Source organism: Mus pahari, chromosome 22 (assembly GCF_900095145.1).
Source record: "Mus pahari chromosome 22, PAHARI_EIJ_v1.1, whole genome shotgun sequence".
Lineage (NCBI taxonomy): Eukaryota > Metazoa > Chordata > Mammalia > Rodentia > Muridae > Mus > Mus pahari.
In genome coordinates this window covers 1,381,409-1,396,913 of record NC_034611.1, presented here as the reverse complement: position 1 = coordinate 1,396,913, position 15,505 = coordinate 1,381,409, and the positions used below count along the sequence as shown (strand labels likewise).

Here is a 15,505-nt window from a genome sequence, read left to right as displayed (position 1 = left end):
GACAAAGGAGCTAAAACCATCCAGTGGAAAAAAGACAGCATTTTCAACAAATGGTGCTGGTACAACTGGCAGTTATCATGTAGAAGAATGTGAATTGATCCATTCTTATCTCCTTGTACAAAGCTCAAGTCTAAATGGATCAAGGAACTCCACATAAAACCAGAGACACTGAAACTTTTAGAGGAGAAAGTGGGGGAAAGCTTCGAAGATATGGGCACAGGGGGAAAATTCCTGAGCAGAACAGCAATGGCTTGTGCTGTAAGAGAATCAACAAATAGGGCCTCATAGAATTGCAAAGCTTCTGTAAGGCAAGAGACACTGTCAATAAGACAAAAAGGCCACCAACAGATTGGGAAAGGATCTTTACCAATCCTAAAACAGATAGGGGACTAATATCCAATATATATAAACAACTCAAGAAGCTCGCCTCCAGAAAATCAAATAACCCTATTTAAAAAATGGGATACAGAGCTAAAAAAAGAATTCTCAACTGAGGAATACCAAATGGCTGAGAAGCACCTGAAAAAATGCTCAACATCCTTAATCACTAGGGAAATGCAAATCAAAACAACCCTGAGATTCTACCTCACACCAGTCAGAATGGCTAAGATCAAAAATTCTGGTGACAGCAGATGCTGGTGAGGATGTGGAGAAAGAAGAACACTCCTCCATTGTTGGTGGGATTGCAAGCTAGTACCACCACTCTCGAAGTCAGTCTGGTGGTTCCTAAGAAAATCGGACATAGTACTACTGGAAGATCCACCAATACCTCTCCTGGGCATATACCCAGATGTTCTAACTTGTAATAAGGACACATGCTCCACTATGTTCATAGCAGCATTATTTATAATAGACAGAAGCTGGAAAGAACCCAGATATCCTTCAACAGAGGAATGGATACAGAAAATGTGGTATATTTACACAATGGAGTACTACTCAGCTATTAAAAACAATGAATTCATGAAATTCTTAAGCAAATGGATGGATCTGGAGGATATCATCCTGAGTGAGGTAATACACACATGATATTCACTCAGTGATAAGCAGATATGACCCCAGTAACTTAGACTACCCAAGATATAATCTGCAAAATACATGAAACTCAAGAAGAAGGAAGACCAACGTGTGGATACTTCATTCCTCCTTAGAATGGGGAACAAAATACCCATGGAAGGAGTTACAGAGACAAAGTTCGGAGCTGAGATGGAAGGAAGGACCATCCAGAGACTGTCCCACCCGGGGATCCATCCCAGAAACCACCACCAAACTCAGACACTATTGCCTATGCCAGCAAGATTTTGGTGACAGGACCCTGATAACAGCTACCTCTTGTGAGGCTATGCCAGTGCCTGGCAAATACAGAAGTGGATGCTCACTGTCATCTATTGGATAGAACACAGGGCCCCCAATGAAGGAGCTAGAGAAAGTACCCAAAGAGCTAAAGTGCTACATCCACTCCAGTAGTGACCCGCCTGACAGGCCGAAAAACCTGGGCGCCGCCCCGAGGTGAAGAGTTCACGGAAACTTAGTCTCCTGGAACTGTGGCATCCTGTATAATGAATACTCCAATGTCCTTGCTTTAATTGGCAAATGGATCTGTGTGCTTTCCCTTAATATTGCTTTATTATAAGTGCTTCTAAGGATTAAATTTTTGATATATAGCTAAGTTAGAGTCTTCACAGTCCTAAGCAGTCAGTCCTTAAGCTGACCCTGGGCATGACTAGCTAAGTCACTGCCCTACACAGGAATTTACCATTATCTAGGAAGAAGGAAGGTTGTGGTCTAGGGAGGAACCAGAGTAGGTGCTTAGAACTACAGATAGCTGAGTTACACCCATACACATGAATTTACAATGGCCTAAGGGGAAGGTGGACTATACAATAGACTAGAATAGGAACTATAGCAAGGGCTCGAAGCCCTTGCCCCTGGCTTCTAAGATTAAGCTGACCTTAGGTCAGGCTGCTTTTGATCCCAGTTGTTAACACTGAATTTTATCCCAGCTGGTTCCTGCCAGTCCTTAGTGTTTGCATTCCTCTGTTTTGTGTAAGAGTCATTAAGCATCCTGTAACCTCATTGTACCTTGCAGGTATGTCACCTAACTTCCCTATTTTCTTCTGTATAAAAAGTCTGATGCTCGTTTTGACAAATTACATTCAGATCCAGCACACTCTCTCATGTCTGCATCTGTCTGTCAATTCCCGCCAATTCTATGCCCATCTGTCTGAACCCCTGATTCCCACGGATTGAGGGGGACCGACTAGGCCCGATCCATGGCACTAAAAGGGTGTGCAACCCTATAGGAGGAACAACAATATGAACTAACCAGTAAACCCCCAGAGCTTGTGTCTCTAGTTGCACATGTAGCAGAGGATGGCCTAGTCGACCATCAATAGGAGGAGAGGCCCTTGGTCTTGTGAAGATCATATGTCCCAGTACAGGGGAATGCCAGGGCAAGGAAGTGGGAGTGGGTGGGTTGGGGAGCAGGGTAGGGGGAGGGTATAGGGGACTTTCAGAGAGGAAACTAGGAAAGGGGATAGCATTTGAAATATAAATGAAGAAAATATCTAATAAAAAATTTTAAAAAGAGATTCCTAGTAAGGCAAAATAATGCATAAATATTAAAACTACTGAACTGTATTGCTACTTTGTAACTCCACTTCATTTTCTATGATATAGTCACAGGCAACTGCTTAAAACTACAAACACAACAAAAAAAATGGAATAGAACAAACCTCAAAATAATCTACTAAAAACAAGTGAAATATTTGAAAAGGCACTTGACTAAAAATACCCACTCCCATTAACAAGACAGTAGCACACGCCTTTAATCCCAGCACTCTGCATGCAGAGGCAGGCAGATCTCTGTGATTTTGAGGCCAGCCTGGTCTACAGAGTGAGTCCCTGGACAGCCAAAGCTATGTAAGGAGACTGTGTCTCAAGAAATACATAAAAATAAAACCCAGAACCACAAAAAAAAAAAAAAAAAGACTGACATTACAGTCATTACAGAAACACAAAATAAAACTAAGGGCAGAGTGGCTGTACACCTAGAGTATTAATTACATTTAGTAAGACCAGCCAGTTGTACTGACTCAAGCCTGCATCCTAGCATCGAAAGGCTGAAGCCAGAAAGACTGTCGATACTATGAGGCCAGCATGGAATACATGATTCAGGATAGGGGAAGAAATTCTGTTCAAAAGAAAAGAAAAACATAAGAGATTGAGCATATCCTACAAATTCCTGTCACCTAGGAGGCAGAGGCAGGCAGATTTGTGAATTCCAGGACAGCCATGGCTATACAAAGAAAGTAAAAGCTGACAGGGATGTCCAATGCCAGCCTTCAAAAGCAGCTTCTCAGCAACTTAAACTCACACCAGTCACACCCGTGCCACACACGTGCCTATCCCAAACTACTGCCAAAGACAAAAATAAAACCACATATTCCTACTAATACATGTATACAAACACACCAAAAATGGAATGTAACAAACCTTCAAAGAATCATTATAATAGCAAAAAGATGAAATGAAAATATCCATCAAGTGGTGAATTTTAAAAAGTGCTACAACCACACAAGGAATAAAAAGAAATGCCGATACCCATAAAACCTGAGATGTGAATGACTGTGCTAGGTGAGAAGCCAGTGGGAGCACATATAAACAACCACGTGATGTGAAGGTCTAGAGAAAGAATGATGATTGTTGGTTACAGAAAACAGATCACTAGCTACCACGGTCGTGGGCATAAAGGTAAACCATAGGCACATGAGAAATCTTTGTAGGACACCGGGAGTGTTTGATTTTGTTCACATAGGCATAAAATTGAGCATGAACACTTCTACTGTAGCTTAAACTAAAAAAGGCATCAGGATTACACTGAAGCAGCAAAGATGTCCCCAGTCTCTGCTGACATCTGCTCTACTGCTCTGCCCTAGACCTCTCCCCTCCACTAGCCCCATTCCTTCTCCTGCAGTCCTACAGCAGCTATCCATACAAAATCATGACTTTGTTTTACCCGAGAATACGAATTCAAGGGCTGGTGAGATGGCTCAGTGAGTAAGAGCACCCGACTGCTCTTCCGAAGGTCCAGAGTTCAAATCCCAGCAACCACATGGTGGCTTACAACCATCCCTAACAAGATCTGACGCCCTCTTCNGGAGTGTCTGAAGACAGCTACAGTGTACTTAAATATAATAAATAAAAAAAGATTTATATTAAAAAAATGATTTTAAACAAAAAAGAATACGAATTCAAAAGGCACAGTCTATAGTTCAAAATACTCGGTCTGTCCTAATTGTATTTTCCCAAATGATGAAATACAAACGCCCCATGTCTACACCTGGGACAGATGTCGGGTGTAGTGACTCCAGCACACAGGGGGGCTCGGGCAAGACACCCCAAAGGCCAGTTCAAGGCTAGTCTGTGAGACCCCAGATGAACCAACAAAGGTAAACACAAAGCTGTGCAGAAAATACGGAACAAAAAACACAAGACAAGTAACTCGGCCTTCAACTCAGCATATCAGTGAGACAATGGAAAGGAAAGGTAATATCAATAAACACAAGGTAAAATTGAATGTGATCCTCGCTTGGATCCTATTTAAACACAGCAAATATAAGCAGGTACCTGAGTCAACAGAGAAAAGGCAAACATGGATCACACGCTCTGCAATGTTTACTGTTACTTGGTCACTGATGCAATAGCAGAATGATATTCTTAAGCTCCTTATCAGATGAAGAGAAAGGCACTTACCAGCAGCAATGCACATCCTGTAACCCCAGCACTGGGCAGGCAAGGGCAGAGGATCACTGAGTCTGAGACCAGCCTATGCTATACAGTGAGTTCCTAGTTCAATATTTTAAAAAATGAAATTAAAACCTCTACTGGAAAGAGAGTTAAGTAAAATAATCTGAGCAACATATTGCTAATGTGGGCATGCTTCTGCATATCTGTCTTAAATATTTTCTAACTGAAATTTTTAATTTTTCTGAGTCTACCATGTAATAAAGTTCTTGAGAAAAGGTAAATAATGCTATAAATCTAAGCTTCTAATAGGATTAAATGTATCTTATTTCATTTCTATTTTAAGTGTAATTAACAGTGGCTATTACATAATGGGTACCTAATGGCCCTTTTTCCAAAATTGTTCAATCCTATAAACCACTAGCAAATAGCTAAAATTATCTGGATGCTTCAGTATTAACGTGATCCTCAAGAATTACAATCCAAGGGCTTCGAGAGAGGAATCAGTGTGCTAAGTGTTTGCTGCACAAGCATCGGGGACCTGAATCCCCAGAACACTATGGAGAAGCTGGGTGCAGTAGCATGGCACCACAATGATAAAGAGCAGAGACAGACGATCAGAGGGCTCAGCAGCCAGCCAGGCTAGCCAAAACAGCACGTTCAGCTGCAGTAAGAAAACCAGTCTCAGAGAACAGGGTGAAGAGCAAGCAAGCAAGACAACTGATCGCATTGTCTACCCTCCTTAAGCACCTGCACAGTGATCACACCTGCCCACCACATGCACGTGTGCATACAGAATACATACTGGATAATGTGCATACAGAATACATACTGGGCAATTATTTTGTTTGAAAGATGGTCAGCCCAGTATACCATATATTTCTCAGCCTACAGATTTAAAACCTGAGTCTTGGGCGGTAGTGGCACACGCCTTTAATCCCAGCACTCGGGAGGTAGAGGCAGGCGGATTTCTGAGTTCGAGGCCAGCCTGGTCTACAAAGTGAGTTCCAGGACAGCCAGGGCTATACAGAGAAACCCTGTCTCAAAAACCAAAAAATAAATGAATAAATAAATAAACTGAGTCTTTTTATTTAGTTGCTCAATGTCACATGCTAGCAATGCAGAACTAAGATCAAGCTGGCAAATGTAGCCAGAATTTTGTAAAATGAAAATGATGACTTGATTTTAAAGCCACTGGGTAATGGGGCTGGACATATGGCTCAGCTGTTTCAAGCATGAGATGCTCTGACAGAGGACCCGAGTTCAGTTCCCAGCTCTCCTGCATCAGCTTCAGCTCCAGGGTACTGCACCCTCTTCTGATCTGTTCATACCTCAGGCATGCACGTGGTGTAGACATACATCTAGACCAAACACTCATGCATATAAAAGGAAGGAAGCAAGCAAGCAGGTGGCTGGCAGGGAACCTCAGGTAACTAACCATTAGAAAAGAAACGCCATCGATTTTATTTTATGTTTTAATGAATATGCTGAATTCTTCCCACATGCCTTACGTTATAGACTTCCAATTTTGTGTGAATACATAAAATGTCAAAGTACTGTTCACTTCATCCCTTCCCCAGCTCTACGCGTGTTGTCATGGCCACGATCTGGAGACCATGTTGGATCAGGCTATACGTATGCAAATAAATATATATAGGGTTAATTTATGCCTCTAAGCTTCTGGTAATCTTGAACTTTGATTTCTATTTAAAACAGAGTTGACTTTGGGGATAGCATTTGAAATATAAATGAAGAAAATATCTAATAAAAATATTTCATTGTGTTTTTATGTTAGCATAAAAAACCATTTTGTCTATATTTCATTAAAAAATTATATTCGAGAGCAATATACTCAGACTTCTGAGACACAATGAAAGTGGTACTAAGAGGAGAGTTCATAGTACTAAGTGCTTACATCAAAAAAAAAAAAAGCTAGACAGATTTCATACTAGCAACTTAACAACACACTTGAAAGCTCTAGAACAACAACAAAAAAGATGCATACCCAAATAGTAGACAGCAGGAAAATACTCAAACTGAGTGCTGAATAAAATAGAAACATAGAGAACAAAAAAAGAATCAATAAAACAGAGTTGGTTCTGTGAGAAAATCAACAATATAGACAAACCCTTATTCTAACTAACTAAAAGACAGAGACAGAATATCCAAATTAATAAAATCACAAACAAAAAGTGGGACACAACAACAGATTCTGAGGAAATACATCCAAAGAATCGTTAAGTTATACTTTTAAAACCTCTACTTCACAAAACTAAAAAAATCTAAAAGAAATAGTTTTCTCAATAGATACCTCTTATCAAAGTTAAGTCAAGGTCAGATAAACAATATAAATAGACCCACAGCCCAGAAGGAAATAAAAGCATCATTAAAAGTCCCCCCCAAAAAAATAATAATAATAAAAGCCCAGGGCCAGATGGTTTTACAAAAGAATCCTACCAGACTTTCAATGAAGACCTAATATCAATACTCAAATTATTCCACAAAATAAAGACAGGAGCATTGCCAAATTCAATTTATGAAGCCATAGTCACTCTGATACCCAATCCACACAAAGATTCCACAAAGAAAGACAATTACAGTCCAATTTACCTCATGAGCATAGATGTAAAAATACTTTCAATAAAATAGTAGCAAACTGAACCCAAGAACACATCAAAAAAAAAAAAAAAATCATCCACCATGACCAAGTAGGCTTCATCCCAGAGATGCAGGAATGGTTCAACATAAAAAAAAAAAAAAATCAATATAATCTACCATACAAACAAACTGAAAGGAAAAAGAACCACATGATTATCTCATTAGATACAGAAAAGCCTTTGACAAAATCCAATACCCCTTTATGATAAAAGTCCTGGAAAGATTACGGATACAAGACAAATACCTAAATATAATAAAGGTGATATACAGCAAGCTGATAGCCAGTATCAAATTAAATGGAGAAAAACTTAAAGATATTCCACTAAAATGAAGGACAAGACAAGGCTGCCCACTCTCTCCATATCTATTCAAAGTGTACTTGAAGGTCTAGCCAGAGCAATAAGAAAACTGAAAGAGACCAAGGGGATACAAAATGGCCGGGCAGTGGTGGCGCACGCCTTGAATCCCAGCACTTGGAAGGCAGGGGCAGGCGGATTTCTGAGTTCGTGGCCAGCCTGGTCTACAGAGTGAGTTCAAGGAAAGCCAGGGCTACACAGAGAAACCCTGTCTTGGGGATTGGGGGGAGATACAAATTGGAAAGGAAGAAGTCAAAGTATTGCTATTTTTAGATGTATAACAATTTATATTAAGTGATCCCAAAAATTCTACCAGGAAACTCCTACAGCAGATAAGTGGATGGATACAAGAGTAACTCAAAAAAACAAAATAAAACTTCAAGGACAAAAAACAAAAGAGTAGCCCTCCTATATACAAACAACAAATGGGCTGAGAAAGAAACCAGGAAAACAATACCTTCATAATAGCCTCAAATAAAACAAAATATGTTGGGGTCTAACCAAGAAAGCCAGTCTTGTACGACAAAGAACTTCAGGATTTGAAGGAAGAAATTGGAAAAGAGATCAGAAGATGGAAAGATCTCCTATGCTCATGGATCAGTAGGATTAACATACTAAAAATGGCTGTCCTACCAAAAGCAATCTACAGGTTCCATGCAATTCCCATCAAAATTTCAAAAAAATTCTTCACAGACCTTGAAAGGACAATACTTAATTTTATATAGAAAAAAAAAACAGGATAACTAAAACATCCTGAACAATAATAGAATTTCCTGAGGTGTAACCAGTCCAGATTTTAGGCTGTACTACAACTACAGTAATAAAAACTCTCATGGTATTGGCATAAAAACAAACATGTTGATCAATGGAATAAGATCAAAGATCCACACATAAATCCATACTCCTACAGGCACCTGATTTTTTTATAAAGGAGACAAAAATACATAATGGGGAAAAAAGAGTATCTTCAACAAATGGTGCTGGACTATCTGGATATTTGCATGTAGAAAAATACAAATAGATCCAGATTTGTCACCCTGCACAACACTCAAGTCCAAGTAGATTAAAGACTTCAACATAAAACCAGAGACCCTGAATCTGCTTTCGGGAGCTCTTCCTCCAAGTGGGTTACCTCCTTCAGCCTTAATGGAAGTGTCTGTACCTGGGTTGTTTTGTTTTTGTTTTTTTATCTTGCTGTGCCATGTTTGGTTACTGTCCCTGGGAGGCCTGTTCTTTAATGCTGGGAGCTAGGGAGGGGGTGTGGAATGATTCTAGGCAGAGTGGAGAGTAGAGAGTGGGAACTTGGGAGAGTGGAGAGAGGGAAAGCTATGACATGCATTGTATGAGAGAAGAATAAATAAAAATGTTAAATAAAGAACCATATTCAAAAAACAAAATCCTACTGCCAAAATAGAATTGCAAAGTCCTAAAGCACTTGTTTGGTTTAAGAAAACTACCTGGCTGTCTGGCTGAAAAGAGCAGCACACATCTGCAGTCAGTACACAAAGCTGAGGCAGGGGGACCACAGACAGGGGCCAGGACAGCCCAGGCTATCCAGGAAAAGAAGAGAAGGAAAGAAGGGATGAAAAGGAAAAGAGAAGAAATGATTTCATGTGCCCACAGTAAACCATTAATGAAGCATAATTAGTAAACTTATATCTCCAAATAAAAGAATTAACAGATACTTATTAATATGCATTTTTAAAAATTTAAATGTTAGAAAAATTCAATAATAAAATTAAAAAATACTTTTCTTTCTTAATTTGTCTTCCATTAACAGACTTAGAAGAACTAAGCAACAAGATTGCTTAAATACTTTTTCCTTATTATTGTTGGTCTGTTTTTACTTCTTGTAGAACTGAGCACTGATGTTAGAGCCTTGCATGTACGAGTGAGCTATAATCCCAGTTCATTTGCTCGTTATGTTAAAGTCTGTTTAGGGGATAATTAGATTCCAGTTTTCTAAGCGATACTTTATATTTCTCCATTCCTTTCAATTCACAGTGAAAATCAATTATGATCCCACTTCCACTGTTATCTTTGAGAAAAGCTAGCTCCCATCTATGCACACAAAGAACTAAGTGAACTGTTCACCACACTGTTTACTCATTTACTCATTCAACAAACACTAATTACTATCCTGTCCTCAGAGGTGACTCTTACTAGAAAAGGAAAAACAATAAATTATCTGAAAGTAGTAAACACTACGAAAATATAAAGGAGAGACACGTGACCAAAATCAGGTGGAGACAATGAACAGGCAACCAGAGGCCCAAGGCAGCGTCTGAGGTAGAGACTCAAATCTTCGAGCTGGTAGCATGTTTATGTCAGTCACAGGTACAGGGCACAGATGTAGTCAGGAGAAGACACCAGGTGTGAAAAGAGGGCCCTACAAACTAAAAAGCTCTAAAAGATCAGGAAAAGGAGGATCTAACTGAACTTAAAATGTGGCCAGTGATCCTACCTCAGGAAGACGAGGCAGGGCATTGAGCCTGAAACCACACGGGAATACAAGACATCTCGACAAAAAACATTTTAACACTAAAAATAACCTTAAAAATATATACACATGGCCTGTGGCACAGAAGATAGAGCCAAAGGAAGAACATTTCAACAAGGAGGTTAACACATCTCCCCTGTCCCACGCACAGCTGGCAGGTTTGGAAGACAGGCCTGATGACCAAGGCACTGTTTATAAGAGGTGCTGGTTGGCTGCCACTGGAAAATCCATGGGGGTGGTAGGAGCAAAACGGACTAGAGAGGAACCAGAACCAGCTAGTAGGGATCTCTCCTGCACAAATCTACACAGGACAGAGATGATTACAGGAACTAAGGAAGACATACTGTCAGATAATTTTCAAGACAGAAAAACTAACAGCATGCCTGTATGCTGATGGGAATAATCCACTGGAACGAGAAATTGCTGACAGAGAAGAAGGGGAGGAACAACTGGCAGAGAAAGTAAAGATAGAGAGATGGCCCTACAAAGAAAAAAAGAAAAGGGGAGGGGAACTAAGGGGAATAGTTTAACACTGTTACTTTTGAGAATCCCATAAGATATGTGACATAAACAGTCTGACACAGTTAAGAGCAGGCTCCACAGTCAGGCAGCTAGAACAAGACCACAACAGCTTTCCCTGTCCCAGAAGAACAAGAGGTGGCATGGATACTGCCCAGCATGCCTCCAGAAAAGCTAAGAACAAACAAACCCAACAGACTACAGTTGCACCTATTTTCCTTGCTTTGTACAAGACAGAAAACACCCAAATATCCCTAATGCTACATGCTTTATAGGTTAACCACTCTCACAGAACCAATTGTTTACATAGTATGTACAAAAATCCACAACTTTCAAAATACCCAACTTAAAATGTGTCAGGGATTCCCGGATGGGGTAGTCTCTGGATAGTCCATCCTTTCATCTTAGCTCTAAATTTTGTCTCTGTACCTATATCCTTTCATGGGTATTTTGTTCCTTATTCTAAGGAGGAATGAAGTATCCACACGATGGTCATCCTTCTTGGTTTTCTTGTGTTTTGCAAAATGTATCTTGGATATTCTAAGTTTCTGGGCTAATATCCGCTTATCAGTGAGTGCATATCTAGTGACTTCTTTTGTGATCGGGTTACCTCACTAAGGATGATATCCTCCAGATCCATCCATTTGTCCAAGAATTTCATAAATTCATTGTTTTTAATAGCTGAGTAGTACTCCATTGTGTAAATGTACCACAGTTTCTGTATCCATTCCTGTATCCACCAAACCCAGATACTAATGCTCATGCCAGCAAGATTCTGCTGAAGGGACCCTGACCTCTTGTGAGGCTATGCCAGTGCCTGGCAAACACAGAAGTGGATGCTCACAGTCAGCTATTGGATGGAACACAGGGCCCCCAATGGAGGAGCTAGAGAAAGTACCCAAGGAGTTAGTTGTACGGGGCTGCAACCCTGTAGGTGGAACAACAATATGAACTAACCAGTACCCCCTGAGCTCGTGTCTCTAGCTGCATATGTAGCAGAAGATGGCCTAATCGGCCATCATTGGGAAGAGAGGCCCCTTGGTGTTGTAAACTTTTTATGACCCAGCACAGGGGAAGGCCAGGGCCAAGTAGTGGGAGTGGGTGGGTAGGGGAGCAGGGGTGGGGGAGGAGGGTATAGGGAACTTTTGGGATAGCATTTGAAATGTAAATAAAGAAAATAATAATAAATAAATCAATAAATTAAAAAAATGTGTCAGGGAAAACCATTCACAACTGAAATGTTTTCCAAGAGATGAACAGAGCTCAAACATAGATGTACTAGATTTCTTTGTAATTAATATGTATGTATATGTGTATGTGTGTATATATGTAATGTGTTTGTGTGTGTGTGTGTGTGTGTGTGTGTGTGTGTGAAGGAAATATATGTAAAATATATGTATATGTAACTATAAATAAAAACTGTCTTTTTAAAAAAAGAACACTACAAGTAAACACACAAATAATAGTGCTACACACCAACTTCCAATTTCTTTTATAAATGGTGGATCTTAAAATTAAATATCATACTGGACAAGATGTACTGATATTTAACCACTGCAATACCTGCTCAGCCCATCCCAGTTCTACCAGCTCTGATTTGCTGGGAAGAACACCATACTGCATATGTAAGTGCCAGTGCTGACATTGACAATTTCCTAACAAGACACTTAACATTCCTATAACTGAGATCCTTCAATTACAAAATGTTCAAATCCTATGGCTTCAAGGTGTTCTTACAAAGTACTGCATCTGAAAGCTTTACAAAACAACACATTACAATGAGGCTTGACTTAAATGTCTTCAGCCATCTACTACCACCCCCAAACAGAGCATGATGAACACCTGACAAATTAGGTCTGACATTGAGTGGCATAATCACCGCCTCTCTTTGTAACCTTACCTTCGAATGAGCAGGCCCGCTTTCATTCAGAAGCTTATACTGGGGTTGGATGCTATGGAAACGGGCTAACTCATTTACCAGACACACTGGAGTTTTCTCTTTGGGATTTGCCATTTTATCGTGGAGAGAAGCTGCAAATAAAAAGGCTGTAAAGTGTTTGTCAAGAATGACTTTTAAAGTGGAAGAAAAACTAGCTTTGACTTTTTAGACTAAAGTTAGATTATATAGCTAAATTATTTTCATAAATTTGTATTAAAATTCTTATATCATGTAATGTCTTCCAGCACGTGCAATAGAAGAATGAAGCAAATCTTGAACAATAAACAAAGATACCTTTTTCTTATCTAAGTTATTCTCTATATACATATAACCACCATACTTAATTATAAAATAGCTTTTAATTTATAGTATAACATTTCCTTTTCTCTCAACAAAAGTTTACTATTATCAGATATGTTTCTTAAGTCTTAGTACTACAAAAACAAATTGTCTTCTTTACGGTAGGGTCTCATATATCCCTGGACAGCCTTAAACTCAAACTTACTCTGTAAACAACGTGACCAGTGCTGGGACTACAGGTGTAAGCACCACATCCAGTCTCATGTAGGGATCGAACCCAGGCTTCCTACAGGGCAGGTAAACCCTCTACCAACTGATCGTACACCCTTTCAAACAATCAATACTTTTCCTTTTGCTTTGGCATAGAAAAGGTTCCAAACTTAGGGATAACGTCCTAAGGGTAAATATTAGGTCTGCAAAACAGTTCGGGTAACCCTAAAGCAAATTAAACATTTTCTTCTAATATTTTAAGAAAAATCTAAAAGCAACATGTAGAAAAATTATCGGTCTTTTTCTACTTTTGAAGAAAAGTCGGACTTCAAGTTGTAGGCCAGACTAGGCTACATCACAAGATCCTGTCTCAAAACAACACAAAAGAGGCAGAAAGAGGAAAAATTAAATGTTTCTATCAGTACCCAACATTAAAACTGTTGACATTTGCAACATTTGCTTTGAACATTGTTCTGTAGTTATGAATATTATCTTTAAAAAGAAGCAAACTGTGCTCCACTTTCATAAGGTACCTTTACTCTTTTGCAAAGATTACCAAGATGAATTTAGAATGTATAAATGGTATAGTGTGTAAAATATATTTGTAGATAGATAGATAGATAGATAGATAGATAGATAGATAGATAGATAGATAGATAGATAGATGAGTCATAAGGAAGTAGTCCTGCTATATCTGGCTTTTAATTCCCATGTATAGCATTATAACTTTAGTATTCTCAGATACTGTCTCTCCAGTATGTTGGGATTTTAACTGACACTGATTTCTGTGTTACCTTTTAACGATTACAGAATGTCCCTGGCACTACTACAGCCGATTTTTATCCACCCCTATATTGAGACATTTAGGAGCTAAATTCTTCACACCCTTAAGAGCCAAGTGGCTCTCAGAATGACTGTGTCACACAACCTTCCAATGCTTCAAACTTGAAAACGTGAAATATAATCATGTATCTTAATTTCACTCACAAGTTGATGCTTACCTAATGATATCCCACTAGTGTTTGGATTTTTCTGCATGCCTAAGTTACTAGTAAAGTTAACCATTTTATGTTATGGCTCACTGTGAAGGGTCTCTGCTGGGTTTTATGGATTATTTTGTATATTACTGCTATCAGTGTTTTTCTATTAAGGTTTATGCTTTTTATATCTTAAGAAATTCTTTACTAGGTCATGAGGCTCGTTAACCCTCTGTTGCTCTATAAGATGAAAGCCTGAGGTCTAGCTGCTTCTAAGTTGCATGTGCATGCACCTGTAGTCCTGGCCGCTTCTAAGTTGCATGTGCATGCACCTGTAGTCCTGGCTACTTGGAAGACTGAGGCAGAAGCATCTCTTAAGCTGAGGACTTCAGAACCAGTCTGAGCAACACAGGAAGACCCTGACACAATAAAAATAATAAATATAAACAGAAAAATGGAAGAAGAGGGAATCCATTTAATTCATAAGACACTGTAAGGTTAAGTTTTAAATGCATGCTATGGTTTACTACAGCAACTTAGGAACTTCATGTACAAACTTATAGTACAGCCTACTACACAAAACAAGACATTCTTTTAAATTCGTAAAGCTCTTGACAGGAAAATAATATGGTATAGTGTTTTGATCACAAACACTGTGCTTAAGAAATGGTTTCTTAAGAAAGCTACATAAATCCTCGGTAAAGCACAAGCAACAAAATGAATCAAAGCAAACAGACTGAGAGCCAGTACAGCTGGTGAGTTCGACATCCTAAGTGTCCTGCAAACTAAAACAAAACTAGTCTTGTGATTCTGAAAAAGAATAAAAAATAGATAAAAGTCTTGATAGGTTTAGGAAGACCTACCTTGTATGTTATTCACTATGAATCATGCAAAGAAGCACTTTATAAAGTACATCTTCAGTTCATCCCACTATAGAAAAATTTGATGATCTGATGCTATAATCAATTTTAGTTCTCATTACTATGACATGAACAAGCACAAGAAACAACCAAGAACAAGAAACAGGCCAGTTTCCTGGATATAATTAAAAAGCAGAAACAGGCAGATATGGTAATGCATATCTGAAATCCCAACACTCAGGAGCCTGCAACAGGACCATGAGTTGAAGACCAACCTGCACTATATAGTAAGACCTTCTCTCAAAATATATAAAGAAATAAACCATGATAGATAGATAGATAGATAGATAGATAGATAGATAGATAGATAGATAGACAGACAGACAGACAGATGAAATAAAACAGATGATATGATCTTGTAAATATTTGTGAATAGAATGAAC

General features: G+C 39.0%; 1 protein-coding gene across 8 annotated transcripts in view; it reads right to left on the bottom strand.

The window, feature by feature from the left end:
- Positions 1-15,505, bottom strand: part of Stau2 (staufen double-stranded RNA binding protein 2) — a 299,224-nt gene that overhangs the window by 244,161 nt on the left and 39,558 nt on the right. For 2 of the 8 annotated variants that reach the window (XM_021222067.2, XM_029533241.1), the window contains one exon: positions 12,677-12,807. The exons of the other annotated variants lie outside the window; for them this stretch is intronic. In XM_021222067.2, the coding sequence (XP_021077726.1) occupies positions 12,677-12,790 (114 nt within the window). In that variant the 5' untranslated portion in view covers positions 12,791-12,807. The remainder of the gene's footprint in view (positions 1-12,676; positions 12,808-15,505) is intronic. 8 annotated transcript variants of the gene reach the window in all.